At 33.7% G+C, this 23,394-nt stretch overlaps 1 protein-coding gene across 1 annotated transcript in view; it reads right to left on the minus strand.

Annotated features, from left to right (window-relative positions):
* Nucleotides 1–239: 239 nt before the first annotated feature.
* Nucleotides 240–23,394, minus strand: part of LOC145675875 (phosphotriesterase-related protein) — a 38,933-nt gene continuing 15,778 nt past the window's right edge. Inside the window, exons 3-7 of the mRNA XM_081746661.1 lie at nt 19,735–19,925; nt 12,143–12,301; nt 8,866–9,030; nt 5,242–5,459; nt 240–471 (exon numbers count right to left, since the gene is read on the minus strand). Of these exons, the coding sequence (XP_081602787.1) occupies nt 337–471; nt 5,242–5,459; nt 8,866–9,030; nt 12,143–12,301; nt 19,735–19,925 (868 nt within the window). The 3' untranslated portion in view covers nt 240–336. The remainder of the gene's footprint in view (nt 472–5,241; nt 5,460–8,865; nt 9,031–12,142; nt 12,302–19,734; nt 19,926–23,394) is intronic.

Here is a 23,394-nt window from a genome sequence, read left to right on the forward strand (position 1 = left end):
GCTTCGGAAAATGAAAATAGGTTTAAAATGAGGTCTTTAATTTAAAAATTTAGTACGTTTACTTCTTTGTTAGAAAGCAGAAGTCATCTTTCTAGTCAATATTTATCGAGTCCATTTCTATCTTGTAGTTTAAACACGACATTACTTTAGATTTAAGAGCACAAACTTCTTGTAATATCGCATATAGTATTTGCTTGTTTTACAAGTTACGATTTTGAGGTCAGATATAAAAAAATATATTGTATATTTGTTGTATTATTTACTATTTTACGTGGACACATCAATTCAGTATTAGCAGCCGTAAAATCCCATAATATTGTATGAGTATTTACAATGTTACAGATAACTCAACCATGTCTTCGGGTTTTCTATTAATATCTTGTCCACTACAGATTGGCTTACTCCTCTTTGCACGAGACGCGGAGCAATGTTTAGAAGTATGTGAGCATAACCATGGCCTCCATATTTCACCTGGAAATATATGTATTTAATAGTAAGATGCACAAAAAATATTTATCACATTTATTGTACAAATATTTCTAAAACAGTATCAATAAAATATATATATATTATAAAGCATTTTTATAAGCACTAGAACTCAAATTTTACCCACTTCCAAGTGGAATTCACAATAATAAATTGTCCATATCTTCGAATACATTAAATTTAGAAATAAGAAATTTGTTGTTCGAACATTTGATTTAAAATAAGTCAGCACGTATTTCAACGCATTTTGATACTTGATTTATATTTGTGAACCACTACACTCTTTTCTTTGAAGCCGTTTTCTTCTGTTGTACGTCGAATATAGAACGAAACGATGAAACACGTATTTAATTATTTGAAATCAAAAGTCCAAATACAGAATTTAATTTCTCTGAACTTCAGAGATTCTGAGTTATGGACATTTTAGGCCTTATGCAGAGTCGTTCTGACGCGTAATTAGTGTCATACTAAAGAGTGCGACTAACATATGTTTCCTGCAGTAGTCAGGCCTTTAGTATGACGCTAATCATAAGTCAAAACGACTCTGCATAAGGCCCCTTGTTACCATAATTGAACTCCACCCTTTTACTCCCAAACCATTTTCATCGTTTCTGTGCAGATTGCCAAGAAAAGTTCAACCACGTATTTAATTATTTTAAGTTAAAAGTCTATTTTATGTCCCCAACCTTAAGAGGTTTCGAGATATGAGTATCTAATATAGTAACTGATATTTATATCTTATTATAATAATGCATCTCCAACTTCTGTTTCTTGAATTCTAAATAAAATATCAAAAATGGTCAATCATGTGACTAATTATTTTCAATGAAGAGTTAAAAAAAATCGAGATTCACTTCTCGAAGCATAAGAAATTCCGGAATATGGGCATTTTATTTTAATAATTTTACATCCATATACTTTTTATCTTCTTAGCTCTATCCTCCCTTCTTGATAAATGATGAAATAAATTATTCACAACATGTCTAATAATTTTAAATGAGAAGTCGGTATGCCAAGCATCATGTCTCTGAGCATTGTATTATAATAAATGTAAAATACCCCCCTTTTATTTGTACCCCGTTTTCTAAATTTCAAGGTGAAATTTAGAAAGACACTGAAGCACCTGCCTAATTACTTTAAATGAGAAGCTTACATATATATAAAACTGCATGTGTCTAAGATCAAAAAATTCCTATTATAATAACTCTAATCCCCACGTTTTTTACTCACACACATTTTATTTCCCTTTTGATCAAATATCAAAAGCCGATGAAACATATGTGACTATTTTAAATGAGAAGTCCAAATACGGAATTTCATGCCTCTCACCTTTGCAAATTCTGAGATGCGGACATATAATCATTGTAAACCCATTCCTGTTTTCTACCCACCCTCCTTTTCTTATCTTCTAGATTAAATATTAAACAAAATACTCTTTAATAAGTTTCCTATTATTTTAAACGGGAAGTTTAAATACAAAAGTTCATATCTGTAAGGTTAAGAGATTCCAAGATATGAAAATGAAATCTTTAAGTTTTACGTCCAACGTTTATTTCGGTTAGGCTAAGGGAGAGGGTGATTATGATAAATGAAATGGTGAAATGAAGAAAGTGTGAGGAAACGGGAGAACCCCGAGAAAACCCATGAGCATGGTGTTTGTCCAACACAAAGCTCTCACGGCGCGAGCTGGGATCAAACCAGGGACCCCAAGCACCGGAGATGAATGCTCTACCATTGAGCCACCGCGCCCCCTCCAAGATATGATTATTATAAGGTGGCAATTCTCACATTTTCCTCCACACCCCTTTTTATTCCCTTCTAGATTAAATATCAAAAATAAGAAGTCCAAAAGTTAAATTTTACAACTCTATCCTTAGGAGACTTCAAGATATGAACATCAAATTATAATAATTGTAATCTCCACTCATTTTCACCCTTTTCTTCCGTTAGAAGTCAAACAAAAACGCATCTGATTATTTGAAATGTGAAGTTCAAATACAAAATTTCATGTTTCTAACGATCAGGAATTCTGAAACATGCACATGTTATATAATAATTATGACCTCATTTCTCTCCTTCATCGTAGGTTTTCCAAAAATTTACTCTTAGTGGCTCCTTGCGTAAAATCTTTTATGTACTGTCCAAATTTCAAGTTCCTAGATTAACCAATTTCGTCTGAATATTTCTTTTAAAAAATGGGCATCTTAAAATAATAGTAAACTACATCCGCATTTTCTTTCCGCCCCTATTTATTTCCTTCTAGGTCGAAGATCAAAAGACGCTGAAACATGTGTCGGATTACTTTAAATAACAAATTTCATGTCACTAACCTTATGATATTCAGAGATTTGAGCAATTTATTGTAATAATTGAAGTCCCCATCCTCTTTCTGCTATTGTATGTTAAATATCGAAAAACAACACTATTCAGTCTGTCTAATTATTTTTAAATATGAATTCCTGATACCAAATTCCATGTCTCTAGTCTTCAAATATTTTGAAACGTGGGCATCTTATATCAATTACTACCCTATTTACACCACCTATCCTTTCTCGTCGAATTCTAAAATTCATACCTTAATTAGTGATATTTTACATCACAAGTCCTATCCACTGTCCAAAATTTCAAATTTCTATTTTAAAGGTTTGGCCTAAGCGTTGACTTGGCAGTCCGTCGGGATGTTCTCTTATATAGAGACATGTACGGCATTTGTAATAAAATAATGAAATAATAATCATCAAGGGTAGGGTAGCTGCAGTGGCGGATCCAAGGGGGGCTATAGGGGCTACAGCCCCCCCACCCCACCCATGACGCTCAGATATACACTGGATAAAATGGGCTTCAATCCTGCTTTACACTGGATAAAACGGCAAAATATGGTTCAGCCCCTCTCTTGGTCATATCCTGGATCCGTACCTGGGTAGGGTGACTCAAAGTTGAGTTAAAAACAGTATACTTCAACAAATATTTCTTTTTCAAAGTAAAGAAAAAGAATGCTTAGAATTTAATCTTAGGTATAACTGTTCACAATTACGATGTGAAGTTATATTACTGCTTCAGAAGATACAATTCTTGCAAATAATAACAATAACCGTAACACTTAGTGATATAAAAGTGTATCTCCCGTCATTCCATACGGTTGAATCCTAAACTTCAAATCAACCAATATGGTTGGAGGTCAGGTTAGCAATTCTAACAGACAAGTTAATCTACAATCAACTCATGATAAATGTGTTTTAAGAATATTACACTTTTACATTATTATTATTATTATTATTATTATTATTATTATTATTATTATTATTATTATTATTATTTGAAGCACTTATGATGACTTCTGATACTTTTTGTAAATTGAAATATTCAAACACATTTATTTTAAAATGTACTTGTTTTCATTTACTAAAAGTCAATTTATACTTCTTTTCTTGGTAAAGTACGCACTCTGTTCCTAATTCCTGAATAAATAACGAAATTTATAATGTATTACAACGTAACTAGTTTTGTCATAGGGCCGCGGTGGCTCAGTGGTAGAGCGTTCATCTCTGGTGCTTGGGGTCCCGGGTTCGATCCCAGCCCCCACAAAGTGAACTTTGTGGTGGATGAACACCGTGTGCGTAGGTTTCCTCGGGGTTCTCCCGTTTCCTCCCACTTTCTTCATTCCACCATTTCATTCATTACTCATCATCACCGTCTCCTTTAGCCTAACCGGCATAACCGTGGGACGTAAAACTCGAAGATTTCATTTTACTTTTGTCATAAGCATATTTTCTCTAAGTTTGACTTTTTCACAGGGATGGTCATATCTTCTCTTATGATCCATGATGCTTTACTTTATTATCTCGATGTGTGTCCTCAAAAAAATAATGCACAATAATACCTTTCCTGAAATACGGACTTTCTTAATATTGTGTTTTTGCATAAATACTCTTTCTAGAAATATTTTTCGTAGATTTAATTGTATCAACTATTATTTTTCTCGAACCTTCCACAAAAGTTCAGAAACATAGCGTAACGATCCTAACGTACTTCACTATTTTATCCATTAAAAACTACGTACAATCCTTAAAGTGACTATCAATTAGTAACTCCAATGTTATTTTACAGATAGAAGCTTTAATTGACTCATTAAATTTTGAAAAAAAAAAATTAAGTTTCAACTCAATTCTCTTAGCAAATTGACCGAACTTGTATCATTTCAGCGTAAGAGATCCCATAATAATACTTTTAGGGGTCTATATTTTATATTTTATGTTCTTTATTGCAATTCCCAATTATCACATAGAAAGTATTTCCAATTAGAAATTTGTTTTTACTTATTAAATTGTAGAAGAAACGGGATGTTATTTTAATGATATCTACAAATCGTAGGAACTTCGATAGTCTCGCAATAAAAGACAAAAGATTTCTTTCAAACAGAAGAGTTTGAAAAAGCATTCTGGTCTAAAAATTGCTATTATTATATTACTGAAATAAATTTACTTCGAAATTTTTAGATTCGTCATTTTAGAATTTATATGAATTTATTTCTAATGATAACAAACGTAATAAATAATCTATTTACTTACAACATGTTTATTGTGGAGCTAAGTTGATACTTTGTACTTTTCCTGATTTAGTATTCCTGATTTTGATGCAAGTTTTATTCCTCAGTAATATGGACACCTCTATGCGGAAGAAAGTAGTTCCACGTATACATACTTTACAGTATTTAAAACACATGCATATTCATTATTATAAATAAGCGTAACTCACCAATCGATGTTTTGTATGGATATCATGAGCAACGAGAATTCTATCTTCTACGCCTTCTTTCACGAGAGTTAAAATTTTGTGGATTCTCTGTGCATCTGATGGCATGTCTATTTGAGGTGCCAACTGGTAATGAGAACACTCTATCCCAAATAAATCAAACTGGCAGTAGGTTCCTAATCTCGAAAATTCTATCAGTCGATCATCATCAAGAAGAGTTCCTGCAAGTTCAAATAAATAACTGGTTAATTAAGTGAATCCATTAAAGAACAATGATTCTAAGAAAAATGCAACGTAATGTAGAGGCAGAGATTATTAGAATTTTTAAGGCTTGTTGCTGTAAGCCCACAATTGCAATTATATGAACCAACCTTCTTATATTTCTACCGAACTGTGATTTACCTTATTAACTGGTTAAACTTTGCAATGAATAAAAACCAGAAGGACGAAATTATGTGTGTTTTCTATTATTTGTGGCCTTTTATGCTTTTTGTCCTTTGGTACATCATCTCTTGTCTATAGGGATACAAGCCTGTTGTACATCCAGACACGAAATAGTTTCAGACATAAGTTATTGCTCAGTTACAAGAAGCGTTCAGGAACTGGCATTTTTTTTTTTTTTTTTTTTTTTTTTTGTATAATAAACAATGAATATCTAAAGACTTTAGAGCATCCTGGCTCCTTTGGTATTATTTGTTTAGTAAATAAAAGAGAAAATTCAAAAATGTCCCTAAGTATGACACCTTCCCTACAGAAGAACCATCTTCCTGTGTTTCTTCCTACCCAGACCCAATTTGTTTTCATTTTTAGTGTATCCTCAATTTCTTCAAAAAAAAAATGCAAACGTTCACTGAGTGAATTTGTAGTAGAAACCACTGAAAGATAAAGGGACATATTGGACACGGCAATAGCATTTTCTTTCTACGTAGCAAACATTTCTTTCAATGTTGTAGAATTAAATCAGTTTAAAACAATGATTAACCTACTGAAACCTAGTTATAATCCTGCTTAAGCAAATGCAATTGGTGAAAACTATTAGATTGTGTTGTAGAAGAAATCGAAGTATAGCTGAGAGAATTACTAAAATCCAGCAGCGTTGCTATAACATTAGATAGTTTGTTTAGTGTTCGAAATGATCTAATACAAGGAGGAAATGATCCATAAAAAAATTCAAGTTTTCTACTAAGTCCATGTGATTCCGGTTTCGCAAAAAGACGACAAAGTATCTGGCTATAGTTGACTCTGCAATCACAGAATGTGAAGGGAAGTTTGGGATTAAGGTTCTCGCACTAATAACGGACAATGAGAACAAAATGAAAAAGACAAGGGAAATACTAAAAGAAAAATACACGCACATTATTATGTATCGTGATGAGCCCATCTTTCAAATTTAGTTAAATAGGATATTCTACTTCAGTTCCCAAACGTAGTTGAAGTATAAAAGTATTTTCGAAAAACACATCAGAATCATGGGTGGCTGAAACAATATATGGACTCATTCCGCACATCCTAATGACACTGGATAGAATTCTCATCCTGCCTGTATCAATATGTTCACTGGTAACTACCATTAGTATAGGGAAATAACATTTGAACATAAAGATAAAATTGATAAATTGATATCAAAAGTTGTAGACAATGTTGGTATATATACACCGAGACTTTGCATTTGGAGAAACAGCTAAAAGTTGTTGGTGCTGTGCTGAACACACTGCAATGTGTGTCAACCTCACCAGGTTCTGCTGAATTTATTTAAAAAAAGTGATACCACATCACAGTCATTTTAGAAAATGATGATTTAATGAAGCACTACAACTTTTCCAGTTTCTTCCCAATATCAGGAATCCTAATTACATGGGACATCGCTTGAACAGTGAGCAAGAACGCATAGCAGAAGAATGGATTTCCTACAGAAATCCGGAATACCTTCCAGCTTTTAGAATTAAAGATACTGAGTATTTCGCCACATCTATGTTGCAGAAAAGTGTGATAAAGCAATCCCCCATGCAAAGTGTGTGGAGAACCATGGAAGTAAAAACCAAAAAGTGTTCAAAATTTCTAAGTGGGTTCCGTGATTTCTTCGCTCTCCTTCATTCAGTCCTAGCATCATCGCCATCAATAGAAAGATTTTCTACTTTCGGATTAATTTGGAATTAAACGTGGAACAGAAAAGGTTATCAAGTTGGTGAAAGTTTATAGATTTCTGCGTTCAAAAGATAAGGAAAAATCGAACATTAACTCATAGGATTATGTGACTTCCGAAGAACGCTACCTTTGTTTGAATGTGAAATATTATTTAGTGAGTAGCCTATCTGTTTTCTTCAAGTTTATTTGCGATTATAAGAAAGCAAGTCTATGTTGCTATATATACCGACATAGAAATAATAAATCAGCCAATCTTAAATGGTCTCTTGTTCATTTGTGTTTTGATAAGTGATGGTGTATTTGTTCGAATATAGTGAGTTATGTATGAAACGTCGTTTGTTGTCATAGTGACGGACAAAAACGTCTTCTATAGTTCAAAAATCCAAATAAGTAAGTGCTTTCATAGAATTTTGTTACTTTAGCACGTTAAGGTTTATATTTGAAAGAACATTAGATAATTATGTAGATAAGATTCACCATTTTAGCTAGTTAAATGGTCTGTATTGGTACAATCTCACGTAAAAATATTCTTTTTTCTATAATAAATTCTGTAATATATATATTTAATAAAAAATGTTAGTTTTCTATCTTTTCTGAATATATTTTTTAAAATAATATTCAAAGGCATAATGATACAAATCGTGTTTAGCTTTATGTATAGTAAATTAAATGAGAGAATTAATGTCATGCTTCATGCAATAATTTGTACTACAGAGCAAGATTCATTACCGTATACACTTGGGGAAAAAATATACCATTTTGTTTCCCTCCTTTACATTATCGGTGCACGAGTATTTCGTAGCTATGGACAACACCCTTATAACGTTTAAGTATAAACGAAACATAAGAAGAAAGAAAACATTATCATATTTCCCTGTTAGAAAGGCAGCTTTTGACAAAAATGAGATAATGCCATTTCTTTTTCGTTTTCATTCCCGGCTCTAAAATTATATTGACTAACTAGTGGGATTTCCTTCGTTGGTATTTTTCTTTAGTTTTAACAGAATAAAATTATACAGTTTCAAAGTCTAAATATTCAAAGTAAGAGATAATGGCCCTTTTAATTACGTTTATAATTTAGGAAAGGTATATTAAACTACTTCCACTTGTTTTTGTGCGTATTTTAATTACGAATCGTCATATCCATTCTAACCATTAAAATCCATTTTTCAGTATTAGTCTATTGTATAAGGTCTTTCTAATGCCGGAAATAGTTAAAAAAAAAAAAGGAAGATAACGAAAAATCACTGTATTTTAAAACTTTTTTTTTTCAAATAGATCGAACCTGAAAAAAAAAACGCTGGGATTTTTGTGGCAAACCCTGCTTACTAATCGGGTATTTCATTAAGTCATGATGCAGCGAGGTGATTACACTTCATTCGAGTCACCAGTAAAGTTCACTTTTAGATTGGTCGCGTAAAATGAGAGAAAAATATATTTGAGTATAAATTCATCGAATTCGAATGGTATCAATGTACTTACTTTCAAGGTGAGACATAACAGCTTTCTTAACCGATCCACCAGCTTCTTGGTATATTCGTATAATTTCGAAAGGTGCATCGGGATGTCGACCTGGGTGGAAGCTCACTGGACATCCTAAACTCTGCTGAACTTCAGCTGTCGCTTGTATAGCTCGCTTTTCAAAATCTGTCAAGAGAAGATGATAATCAATTGGAACTGTAAATAAAAGTTGTGTAACATCTGTAATCTGTACATTTAAATGTTATAAAACATTCGTGGATTTCGATCGATTCTAAAACCCCAAAAGAAATCTTGCTGCGAAACCAGTGCTGCTTTAGGTATTCTTTATTTTGTGCATTGAATAGGTTGAAGCTCCGTCTCTTACCACTTGCTACACAAATGTTGCAATTTAGTGGGGTGAAAAGTCACATGAACTGAACTTTGGTCAATCTACCTATTCTTCAAAATAATGCAAAATCACAAGGCTCAATAAAATATTTAATATTCCGTCATTCTGCTTTACATAAGAGAGACAATAACAAAAATAAATATAACTAAATCAATAATGAGCACTTATCTAAAAACGGAAGACAACAAGAAGCCAAGAGATGGTGTACATATATTAATGAAGACTATTGAGAACGAAAAATAATAATATGTATTAGCTGAAGACAGACTATTAACAGTGATATAATTCATTGTATTCTGGACTAATACAAGAGCACGCATGATGAAAATAGGAGTTAACAATAATACGACGTCAAGGAATAAATAAAAACTAACTTCCTGAAGAATAATGCAGAAGCACCTTTTCATGTGTACTGTCGCAGTTCATTTGCAATGTTGAGGCAAGTTTCCTTTATTTTCTTTCTTTCTCTCTCTCTCTCTCTCTCTCTCTCTCTCTCTCTCTATATATATATATATATATATATATATATATATATATATATATATAGTCCCATATTCATCAACGCATTGCTTTTTATATCATTTCCTATTGTTATCCATCAGCTAGACTTACCTTCCTTATTATTTGTTCTAAATGTCTTTTTACTTATATCTTAACCTCGGGACAGCCGAAGCAAATAAATCTGTACGCTAAATTGTTATACTTGATCAATGCAGTGGTGTACCTACTTTTGGGCCAGCCTATATATATATATATATATATATATATATATATCCAGGTTTAGTTGTTTTAAAACTAATATTTTTTAAACAAAAAGTATCTGTGTTTTATCTTTTGTTTAAAATAAAGCTGTTGAATGTATAATACTGTGCTGTGTTTCTTTTAAATACTTAAAAACGACTAGAAGTAGATATTTATATTTCGCCTTCCTAAGATATTCTTTGACATATATTTTTAAACTTCAATTTTAAACACTTAACACTCTTGACAACTTCATTTTATTTCGCGGGTTAATAATTTCTATTTAGATTCGGTAATAACTTATTATTATTATTTTAATATATGTCCTAAATCTGAGAAAAACTTACTGGTGAAAATAGTTAGAGCAAACCAAAAACTACGAAAGCGACTCCAGAAACTATATATATATATATTTGTCCGTGGTGATCGTTGCCTTACATATTATAGATTATTCATGTTGAGGTATAGACACGGAAGAATTATCAGTGGTAACATTATACACGACTGACATCTAGTGGTAAGGCACGAAATCTACAGATTCACAAGAAACTCCCAGTATATGTTGGTAACGCTAAAAAGTGGATATGAGTTAGTGTAATATTGTTTTGAACAGGAACAATGCCGCCACAGCGTAATTTAGAGGAGACTATGGCTTGGAAAGCCATTGAGAGAATGGAAAAGGATAAACACATGGGCAAGGAGAAGAAGTCTTGCACGTGTATCCTAGTGTCATTTACCGATTGTGGACACAGTTCTTACAGACTAACACTGTTGGATGTAGGTACAAATACAGACCGTGAGCTTTCAAGCTGAAAATGGCTCGTCAACGGAGTGTGAAGAAGATTAGGTGAATAACTTAAATCACCATCTCTTTTACTTTAAATTGACCGAAAATTTGAAGAACCCAGGAGGAAAATATGGTGTGCGACCATTATACTATATTTGAATTGCATAGTTTACCTCACTGCTAGAAAAAAAAAAATATCACATAGAATACACTTTTACTATAATAATAAACATCTATATGAATTACATTTGCTACTAACAAATAAAATGTTAAATTGCCTTTCCAACAACAACAACAATAAAAAAGGCTTTCAGTATCTTTAAACGGCATTTGTCACCTATCATGTTTTTCTCTCTAATTTTTCATTTGTAAAAATCCTTGTTGCTCGTTAATATAGCTATTGGGAAAGATATACTATTATACTATACCTAATAGTACATCTCGCGGCACGAGAGGAGTCGTTTGACAGCAGGTAAGAGGTTGAGTTAAATGATACGCATCGTTTGAAAGATATTTCTGTTATCATTACGAAAACATTATTTTATTTGAATAGAGTTAATGTTTCTGGAGAACATGACTAATTTCTATTCAAATTTTTCATTTATCTTATACAATTTCTCATTTTTCACTCCATTTGTATCGGGAGACACGTGGAATTAAATTTACGGAAGAGATATATGACATTACCTTCATTTGATAACTTAAAAAAAAAAAAAAAAAAAAAAACATTAAGTATAGTGAGAGCCCGTCATTGTAGTGAGAACAGGGGATTAAAATTGAAACTAACCGTTCAAAATTGTTTGCTATTAACATTTCCCAAAGGCAATAGGAGTCCAAAGTTTGCTTGCATTTGTTGAAATGCAAGTTACTTTCAGAAATCAGAATTAAAAATACATAAAATAACCCGAAAATATTAGTTATTTCAGAAAACATGGCTGTAAACATTAATAACTGAATAAAATGAATTTTCAAAAAATCAAATTTAGTTTTTCAAGTCATATTATGTTATGGACAAATACCATGTGTGTGTAGTCTCCGGATTATTCTGCTTCTTCATACTTTCTTCATTTCACTCATCCTCATCATTACTGTCTCCTCTAGCCTCCGGGAATAACAATGGACATTAAACTGAAAGATATTAATTTTCGAGTGTTATCGTATCCAACTCAAAGAAATTAATATATTTGGAAAGACAATCAGTAGATATTTTAAATTATATATTACAATTGTTATTCAACTTTTTGAAGCTGACACTTTAACCATGCAAGTGCGGGTTGAAACTAATATGGTTTAATTTTAAATATTTCACTCCAATACATTCCGTATGCTGCTCAGGATGCACATAATAAAAAATTAATTACCTAGAATTGGCCAAACGCTCCCAACTTCACCAATGAATCCACATTTAATTTCTGGAGCTTCAATACAACCTTTTGTCAGCTCTGTTCTGATCACCTCAGCCATGGACTCAACACTTCTTGAAAGTTCAGTTGGTTTCTGAACCTCTGCAACATAAAATCCTGGAAAGAAATGTATGTAATATATAATAGTATTTGCAGAATACTTACAAAACTTATTTCATTAGTTGTTCATGCATAAAATAATTACAAATTTCAACCTCTGGGAGGCTCCTTAGCCCACTCCTTGCAAAAATATATTTCCGCATTAATAATTAAATATTTTAATAACCAAATGTGTGCAACTGTAACAACTACACAATGGCTGAATAGCAACTGTTTCGTAAACTATTCTAACTCAAACAAAAATGTATTCCTTTTTTACTTTGGCTACAAAATATAGTTATTACATATTTCGATTTTCATGTACCACTATGTTCAAAAAAATGGCGCGTATACTGTAACTCGCAATTTGTCGTATTTATTCCATTTTCCTTACATTTACGGATACAATTCCGTTATTACTAAGTCAAATTAAAGAAAGCACATCCATTTATTCAGATGTTTCTAAAATATATAATAAAAGAATAAAAATATAAGCAAAAAACAAAATTATGCTAGGTTTGTGTATCCTGGTAATCATGGTTTCGAGGGATTTTTGTAGGAGCAAAGCACGATTGCAAAGAGAAATTAATAATTACCAGTGTAAAACAAAAAGCTAGAGGAAGGAACTAAAAAGCGGAGTAAAATATTAAATTTATTGGTTGGTTTAAATCTAGTGTCAAGATTGTCTGCCAAATATAAATTAGCGTCTGTAACGAAGAGTTCGTACCCAAATATAGAAACAAACAGGAAAACTCTTGCCTTGAGGTTGGAAGTGACACTCTCCATGGCTATAAAATAGCAAAAACAGAAAACAGAAGATGAACCTACGCAGTCTTCGTTGTTAGGTGGGTAGAGTGGCGGACTAGAAGTTATATACTATTTTGACACCAGATCAAATCCCATCTCTTTTTTCTACAAAACATTACAAAAAGTGTATAATTTTCATATTAATAACAACCGAAACAATAAAGAAATAACTTATTGATATTTTACTTTAATCGACGTATTTATTCAGAATTAGAGTACTATCGGTAACAGTGGTTGTTTTCAGTTTATTGTCTTGTATGCTTACTCTTCTCCTCCCGTCGTTACACAGCGGACCAACTTCAAGTAACTGCGGGTTTGTGTTGAGTCAGGAACAGAAAAAGAAACATACTCAACATGTAGCCTTTCCAATCTTGTCACCAAGCATGATCTACAACGAATGAAATAGAAAAGCTTGTTGTCATGAAAAAAGGAAAAGCTGATGTCAAATTATTTTTCTGCTTTATAGAGTATTGAAAGTTCTTTGGTTTGGTAACAGTCATACCCAAGGTGCAAGAAATGCGATCATATTCATAAGATTTGTAACGAATAAAGAATACTCTCTTTGAACAAAAATAAATTATACAGATTGTGGTGTGGAACAAGAATAGTTCAAAAGAATAGAATGTGTATGAACGATAAGCATACCATTCGTCTAATATATACAGTAGATGAACAACTGATATTAAAAGGAAACAACTAACAGGCATAAGCTGTTTTGTTTTTCTAGCATGACCACACAATAAAAATAACTTATTAAATTTTTGGAATGACAGATTATCACCTCACGTCTCGGTGTAGGTCTATTCGTTTTCACATTCGGGGCCGCGGTGGCTCAGTGGTAGAGCGTGCACCTCTTTTGCGTGGAATCCTTCGTTCGATTCCAGATTGTCTAGTGAACTTCGTAGTGGAGAAACGCGTGCGTGGATTTTGTAGGGGTTCTCCCGTTTCCTCCCAGTTTCTTCATTCCATCTTTTCACTCATTTCTCATCATCACCGTATCCTTAAGCCTAACCGTCGTAAACGTAGGACATAAAACTTAAAGATTCCATTTCATTTTCACATTCGAGCGACGAAAGAAGGTGTGATGTAGCGATAAAAATTGAATTCGAGATTTCAATGAATTTAAGTATCATAGCCCCCAACATATCAGTGAAATAGGTTTTCGATATTTGTCCATCTGTTCGTCACGCTTTTACATGCACTCAACCAGAGGCCATGGCAGACAACCTATCTAGACCAATTCTAGACATAATGTTTTTATAGTATTTTATCCTTTCAAACCTTCCTACTGCACTTAAAATAAAGGTAGTTCATAGAAGAATGAAAACTTAAACTAATTCAATTTTCTCAAAAACAGCTATAACGATTTTATTTATATTTTATAAATTAATATTTTATTAACAACCCTGCACGTAGTATGAATCATCGTTCTGAAAAACTACAAAAGGTGTAATTTACTCTGTGATTACTTCTTTTCGCACAATTTTCTCAATCAGATTTCATAAATAAATATTTCACTAATAACTTAACAATATGGCATTACTCATTCGTCATGCTAAACATTCAGAAGGATGAGTGAAGATAAGGGTTTAACCATAGGATGTTTTTTTTTTTTTTCTCGACGGTTTTCCCGTTAAGGCCTTAGACAATGTGGTTCATATTTTGTAAAGAAATGTAACAATACTGTATATCTCATTAGGAAGATTCAGGACTGGTTCTTCTTAAGGGGTGAAGTGTTTTTTTTTTTTTTTTTACAATTTTTTCACAAATAACACACAAATATGTTCATAATTCGTTAATAATCATTTCAGTAGTTACCTTATAATATGGCATAACTCGCTTGTCCCGGAAAAAATCCATAAGATATAGTTTACTTCGAGGGTGAAATTTTTACCGACGAGAGTTAAAGTAAAAACTTTAAATGCAGAGTGCTTGGTACCCGTAAAGTCTGTAATTGGATTCGACACTAATATGTGTTATTTTTGATCAGTTTTCGTATATCTCTTGCTCTCCCGCCAGCAAGTTGCGAGACTGAATTTGGATGCAACCGGCATCGGTAGAGTAACTGATCATCTCAGCGACCCCGAAAATTAGGGTTCGACACTAATATGGGTCATTTTCGATCATTTTTAAATATCTCGATCTCCCATCTCTAAGTTGCAACGTTGAAGTGAAATGACAAAAAATATATCAGACCCGAGCCCCAAGTATGTTGAAAAAGACCTCGCACAATCCTTAAAGAAATTGAATTTCGGTGGAATTGCTTGAAACCGTGATATATTACAGATAGTGTGTTCCTAAGAAAGTCTCAATGAGCATAACCACCATTCGCTGACCATTTGGTCACTGCAGGGCCACTTTCTTTAAAAAATCAGAAGATACCGGTATTCTGGATTTCGGTAGAATTGCTTGAAACCGTAATATATTGTAAATAATGTGATTCTGAGAAAAAGTCTCAATGGGCACAAATACCCATAACTGACCGTTTGGCCACTACGGGGCCACTTTTTCGAAACCAACCATCAATCACTGACTATTTTGTTTGTACGAGACTACTATTTTGAAAACAGCCGAATATAATGATATTCTGGACTTCAGTGAAATGCCTGAAACCGTGATATGTTGAAGCTATTGTGGTCCTGACAAAAGGTCTCAATGGACAAAATCACAAATCGCTGACCGTTTGGCTAGTATAGGGCCACTTTCTGAAAGCAACCGAAAATAGTGATATTCTGGATTTCGTTGAAAATAATTGAAACCGTAATGTATTATAGATATTCTGATCCTGATAAAAGTCTCAATGGGCGCAACCACCAGCCACTGATCGTTTGGCCACTACAGGGCTACTTTCTTGAAAACAGTCGAAGATACAAATATTCTGGATCTCGGTGAAAATGATTGAAACCGTGATATGTTGTAGATCTTTTCATCATGATAAAAAGCCTTAATTGGCACAACCATCAATTATTGGACGTTTGGTTACTACAGGTCCAGATTTTTTAAAAACAACTGTGTATAACGATATTCTAGATTTCGGTAAATATGAATAAAACTGATGTTGTAGATGTCGTGATCCTCAAAAAAGTTAATTTGTGGCTGCCGAGTAACAATACGTTAGTTGGTAGAGAGTTTGTTCGCATTCGGAAGGTTTGGCCCGGACCGGTCATCCTGTCCAGTGTTTGCTTGGTTGTTAAGATCTAAATCTTTTCAGGATTTATACAATACCACCAAAACTTCAGAATATCGTTATACATTCTGCTATTTTTAATAAAAAGATGTGACCCCGTAGTGGCCAAATGGTCAATGATTGGTGGTTGTGCCCATTGAAACTTTTATTCAGGATCACAGTATCTACAATACATCACGGTTTCAATCATTTTCATCGATATCCAGAATATCACTATATTCGGTTGCTTTGAAAAAAGTGGCACTCTACTAGCCAAACAGTCAGTGATTGACGATTTAGTCCCTTGAAGCTTTTTCTTGCCATCACAATATCTATAACATATCATGGTTTTAGACATTTTCACCGAAATCCAGAATACCGTTACGTTCTGCTGTTTTCAAAAGTGCTTTAGTGGCAAAACGGTCAGTGATTGGTGATTGTACCCACTGAGGCTTTTTCTCATGATCACAATATCTAGAACACATCACGGCTTCAGTCATTTTCACCGAAATCCAGGATATCGGTATCTTTGGCTGTTTTCAAGAAGGTCGCCTTGTAATGGCCAAAGGGTCAGTGGTTGCGCCCATTGAGATTTTTTCTCAGGAACACAATATCTACAACATATCACGATTTCAAGTAATTCCACCTAAATACAATTTTCATAAGGATTGTGTGAAATTCTTTTCCACATAATTGGGGTTTGGATCTGGGATGGCTTTTATCATTTCAGTTTGACGGTAGAACCTACGGGAGGGGAAGGATTGAGATATTTAAAAATAAATAAAATAAATACAAATGATAAAAATGACCGATATTAGTGTCGAATCTATAGTTTTCTGGGTCGTTGAGATGAACATTGACACTTTCAATGTCGACTAAAACTAAATGTAGCCCCGAAACTTGGAGGAGGGGAAGGGAATATATATGTTATCGAAACTGACCTATATTAGTGCCGAATCCACAGTTTTCGGGATCGCTGAAACGAATAGTGAAACTTCTGATGTTCTAATGCCCTTTAAATCCATATTCTCCCCTTTACGCTCAAAACAGAACTATTCTCTCCGTGCAAAGAAAGGGTATTCTGGTACTATATATAAATAAATAAAAGTGACTACGTGACTTAGTAACTCTTGAGCCACCAGACAGATCCCTATCAAATTTTTAACATAAATGAGGTCCAGGCCGGGGACGGGGACAGGCGTCGATCCAAGGGGAGCTATTGCCCCTCTGATGCTCAAGTATACATGGGATAAAATAGGCTTCAATCCTTCTTTACACTGGATAAAGCGGTAAGTTATGGTTTAGCCCATCCCTTGATCATATCCTGGATCCGTGGCTGTATATATATATATATATATATATATATATATATATATATATATATATATATATATATATATATATATATATATATATATGCCGGATTTAGGTGTGCACCGGAGCACATGCAGCTTCGATACCAGTTTTTTCTTTTTCATGACAATAAGCTTTTCTATTTCATTCGCTGTAGATCATGCTTGGTGATAACATTGGAAAGGCTACATGTTGAGTATGTTCCTTTTTCTGTTCCTGACTCAACACAAACCCGCAGTTACTTGAAGTTGATCTGCTGTGTAACGACGGGAGGGGAGGAGTAAGCATACAAGACAATAAACTGAAAACAACCATTGTTACCAATAGTACTCTAATCCTCAATAAACACGTCAATTAAAGGAACATAAGTTTTTTCCTTATTATATTCTTTCGGTTGTTATTAACATGAAAAATATAAACTTTCTGTAATGTTTTGTAAAAAAAGAGATGGGATGATATGGGATTCGATCTGGTGTCAAAATAGTAGAAATTCTAGTCCGCCATTCTACCCACCTAACCACGGAGACTGCGTAGGTTCATCTTTTGTTTTCGGTTTTTATTATTTTATAGCCATGGAGAGTGTCACTTCCAACCTCAAGGCAAGAGTTTTCCTATTTGTTTCTATATTTGCGTACGGACTCTTGATTACAGACGCTAATTTATATTTGGCAGACAATCTTGACACTAGGTTTAAACCAATAAATTCAATATTTTACTCCGCTTTCTAGTTCCTTCCTTCAGCTTTTTTTACTGGTAATTGTCAATTTCCTTTTGCCATCGTGCTCTGCTACTGCAAAAATCCCTCGAGAGCATGATTGCCAGGATACACGAAACCGAGCATATTTTTTGCTTGCATTTACATAATTATTTCAGATATTTTGGAAATATATCCATAAACGGATTGCTTTCTATTATCTGCACTTACTAACAACAGTATTTTATCCATAAATGTAAGGAAGATGGAATAAATACGACAAAGCGCGAGTTACAGTATATGCGCCTTTTTTTTAACATAGTGTTACATTCGACAAAAATATCTAGACGGAGTAAAAGATATTCTTGCCACGAACAAAACTCTTCTTCAACATAAGAAATAAATGTTTGTCATAAAGGGGACAATATCCAACGTTTCCCTGTGAATTCCTACCCTGTTGCTAATATGACAATCCCAATCTATGTTCAATGCTAATAAATCAAGGTTGCTTTCAGGCGATAATAATAGCTTCAGTTTCCATAGTAATTAATATAGTCTTCTTATTTCTTTACGGTTATTAAAATGATTGTTTAAACAATACCTACTGGTACTTCTAACAAGCCTTAGACTATCTTTTTTATGCTCGTTCATTTATCTTTTTCTTTCCTGGGAAGGGTCCTACTGACCGCCGAAATGATTAATTCTAAAGTTAAGACCAACGAAAATGTTAATAAACATACATCGACAACACTCAAAATGTACTTTACCTTACAACGAAAGGACTAACCATTGAAAATAAATGCATTTTGAACATACTCGCAACGTTCCCATATTTCCTAAACCATCCATCCAAATACTTCTGTTCCTAAGAAAACTACCAATCAGGATTTACAATTACAAATATTATTCATTTCTTAACATTGTTGTAGTAGTTACGAATGTTAGTATTGTCAACGTCTTAAAATTTACTGATTTATACAAATGTAATGTAAAATGGTTTACGCCACATTAATGTTATTTCTTCAAATAAATAAGAATGAGAAACGGGTAACATCAAGTCAAGCATTTCGTGAGTTAACAGGGTCTCTCTTCAGTCAGAGAGATAGATAGGCAAAAATAACCACGAGAACTATATACAGGCGTGTTAAAGACAAAAGTAGACAGACACATAACATTATGTTCTTATAATTGTCATCATCTAATCATGTAATCTAAGCAAGATCCCAATATTATTACAGAAGCATATTTAATACTGAACAGTAATATTAAACTATTTATCGTATATATATATATATATATATATATATATATATATATATATATATATATATATATATATATATATATATATATATATATATATATATATATATATATATATATATATATATATATATATCACGGCCATAAACGAAAAAAATACTTAAATACCTGTTCCAGCTACCACATTTACGCCAGTTTCTTCACTAAGTTGTTTGATAATTCTGGCATTCCGTGCAAGTCCATGTGAAGAATTTTCAACAATGGTGCCGCCACCACAAGCTCGAAAGAACTCGAGATCACTTTTAACGGCTTTTATTGTGTCCTCATCATTGAAGGTTAGGTTATATTTGCATGAGTACCTAATTTAAAAAGAAAGTAGATAGCTAATTTACGATTATTTAAAATTTTATTTCATGTTTTGCTTTGAGAATAAGTCTTTAACAATTCACCTTCGTAAACTATTTTCAACGGTTATGTAGCCTCTTGAAAGTTTTTTAAAAAATCAATTTTGAAAATATAGTTGAGCCTCAGTGTTCGAATTAGCATTATCTGGAAGTTCTTCTGTAACAATGATTTCTCAAATTATATTAAAGGTAATGGCTTTTGTACGAAAATAAATTTTAGAAGTTTCATTCCTGTTTTTGGATATTTCATAAAATACCACTGATATTGTTTCTCAAGGAACAAATAAATAATAGTCTAGATGGGCTTCGTCCTTCAATTCTTAAAGACCTTCTTTCTTGTCAAATACTGGAATCGAAGGAAAAACTGCTAAAATCCTTATGTGATCTATTTAATTTAATCATTTCTGGAAAAGTACCAACGGAAGTTCGCCCACTGTTCTTCAGCGCCAAACTTACAGCGCTAAGAAAAAAGGATGGTGGTATTCGGCCCATAGCGGTTGGGAATGTTTGGCGCAGAATATCGGCAAAAATTATATGCTTTAGAATACGTGAGCCAGTTAAGAACTTTTTATCCCCCCATCAGCTTGGTGTTTGTGTTCCTAATGGTGCCGAAGCAGCTGTTCACGCAGCCCGAGTTTATTTCTCTTCTACTCACAGTGCTACTAAGGCGATTGTAAAATTGGATTTTCGTAACGCATTTAATGAGCTTCGCCGGGATACTATGCTTGCCGCAGTGATGAATAATTTTCCTTCAATTTATCCATATGTTTATCAATGTTATGCTCAACCAAGTGATCTGTTTTTCAACGGAAACACTATTTCTTCTCAGAGAGGTGTACAACAAGGTGATCCCCTGGGCCCAGCACTTTTCGCTATAACCATTCACTCTTTAGTTAAATCACTGAATACCGAATTAAACATTTGGTACTTAGACGATGGAACAATTGGTGGTGACCCCGAGATAGTTCTTTCATCTTTAATAGAAATAAATAAGAAGGCATCACTTCTTGGCTTGCGTCTTAACTTTTCTAAATGCGAGGTGGGTTGTCTTGGAACAGATGAAACCGCATTCGACGAAATCTTTAGAAGATTTAATGAGGCTGCACCAGGCACACGCCCTCTAACAATCCAGAATGCATGTCTTCTAGGTGCTGCTCTCACGTCGGAAGCACTCACTAACGTGCTATTGAATAAAATATCTACTTTAGAATTGTTCTTGTCTCGACTTCCCTCAATTTCAGCCCATTCAGCCTTTTTCCTTTTACGAGCATCTTTATCAATCCCTCGCCTAACCTATTTTTTACGATGCTTTCCATCTTGGCATGAGAGTTCTTTGCTGCAAAAATATGATACTGTTCTGGAAACTGACCTTGAATCAATTCTGAACTGCTCCTTAAATGACAACTCTTGGATACAAGCATGTTTACCTGTTGGTTTGGGCGGTCTTGGTATTCGACGAGCTGTGGATATGGCGATTCCTACATTCTTAGCGTCATACCACGGATCTCTGCGTTTAATCGAAGCTCTCCTTCCACAGGGTTATTGTTTGGACCCAGATGGTTCAGTTCAAGAAGGTTCTAATAAGTGGGCAAACTTAGCAGATACAAGCCTTCCGGAGATTAACAAAATGTGTTATCAGTCATCTTGGTATACACCAATTGCATGTCAATTACATAATCATTTGTTACAATCTGTTCTTGTTCCAGAAGATAAAGCCAGGCTTCTTGCTGCCTCGTCTCCCGAAGCGGGTGCATGGTTGATGGCGATACCTTCTCCGCCTTTAGGCCTTCATTTGTCAAATGAAAGCTTTCGAATTGCTGCAGCCTTACGTTTAGGCTTAGCAGTTTGTGAGCCTCATCGCTGTCCAGCTTGTGGGGATGAGGTTAACCAACGTGGCCTGCATGGCCTTTCATGCATGAAGAGCGCTGGTAGATTCGCCCGACATTCCTCGGTAAATGATATAATACTACGAGCCCTCAACACAGCTGGATTTCCTTCAATACGGGAACCTTCTGGTTGCTGTCGTTCGGATGGAAAGCGACCGGATGGGATGACACTGATTCCATGGACGAGAGGTAAATGTTTATTGTGAGACTTCACATGCGCTGATACATACGCTCATTCAAGTCTCCCTCTATCAGTAATGAACGCTGGAGCTGTTGCTAATCGCAGAGAAGCTGAAAAGCAAAGAAAATACAACAACCTTCTCGAAAAGTTTGTTTTCACTCCAATCGCTATTGAAACAAGTGGTGCTTGGGGTGCAAGAAGTCTAGAATTCATTAGGGAGGTAGGAAGACGCATTTCTTGTGTTTCCGGCGAACTTCGCTCCACATCCTATCTAATACAGCGCATATCCGTTTCAATCCAACGTGGTAACGTCTCGTCGGTCCTTGGCACTTTACCACCTGGCAAGGAACTGGATGAGGTGTTTATACTCTGAGAAGAATTGTCTTTGTAGAAGAACGTAATCAGAATCTAACTGCTTGATATTGTAAGATTTTAAATATATTTGAGATGACAGGAAAAGGTTTTGTAGCTGCTGGTGCTAAATGTAATTTCCTGTTGGTTGGTTTATATGACGTCCTTATCGTCCCCCCCCCTCCCTTTCTGAAAAGTAATTTTCTATTTACAATTTGTTTACATAAAATAATTGTAATACTGAAATATCAATAACAATTATAAAAACATAACATCAATCAATAATAAAAATACTTTATAAATTTAAAAAAATAGTATAAATTGTTTTATTTTATTTTATTTTATTTATTTTGATCTCATATCATTGGAAATATGTGAAGAAAACAAAATCAAAATTTTCGTTAAGTAGTCAAAAATGTTTTCTATCAGTAGCGGGGGTTAAGATCCCAAATGAAGAATCATTTCAAGTGTTAAAACACACATTTCAATACGTTAAATGCTTATGGTTACATAATGTCTTGTTGAAGGAATGGTTAAACTCGGTAAACCCTCTTTTGCATATAACAGTGGTCACTATAGTACTCGTTGTACCATAGTGTGTACCAGTCGTTTTGCAAATAGGTTAGACATCATCTCTATAAGAATATTTCTTCAGAAAAACTGCTTGGATATATTTTTTATTGTTTTTAGTTCTGATCCATACTAAACATAAGAGGCCTCTTTTAATGTTTTATATTACTTGATTGAATGTAAGGCCTCAAGTAGCAAAGCTTACGCTGAGGACAGTGTAAGATTTTTTTGTTAAAAAAAGGAATATGAAGGGTTGAGATGTTTGAATTTGCATGCAATCTATAAATGTACTCAGTGTTGGATTCTGCGTAATATTTGAACATTTGCTCTGATTTTTTTTATATCTTTATTTTTCTACGATAAAACTGAAGATCCTTTTAAGAAACACAAGGTAAAATATTTAAAAGCTCTGTAGTAATACTGTTGTTTGAACAGA

The sequence above is a fragment of the Thermobia domestica genome, chromosome 18, assembly GCF_964235325.1.
Source record: "Thermobia domestica chromosome 18, izTheDome1.hap1.1, whole genome shotgun sequence".
Lineage (NCBI taxonomy): Eukaryota > Metazoa > Arthropoda > Insecta > Zygentoma > Lepismatidae > Thermobia > Thermobia domestica.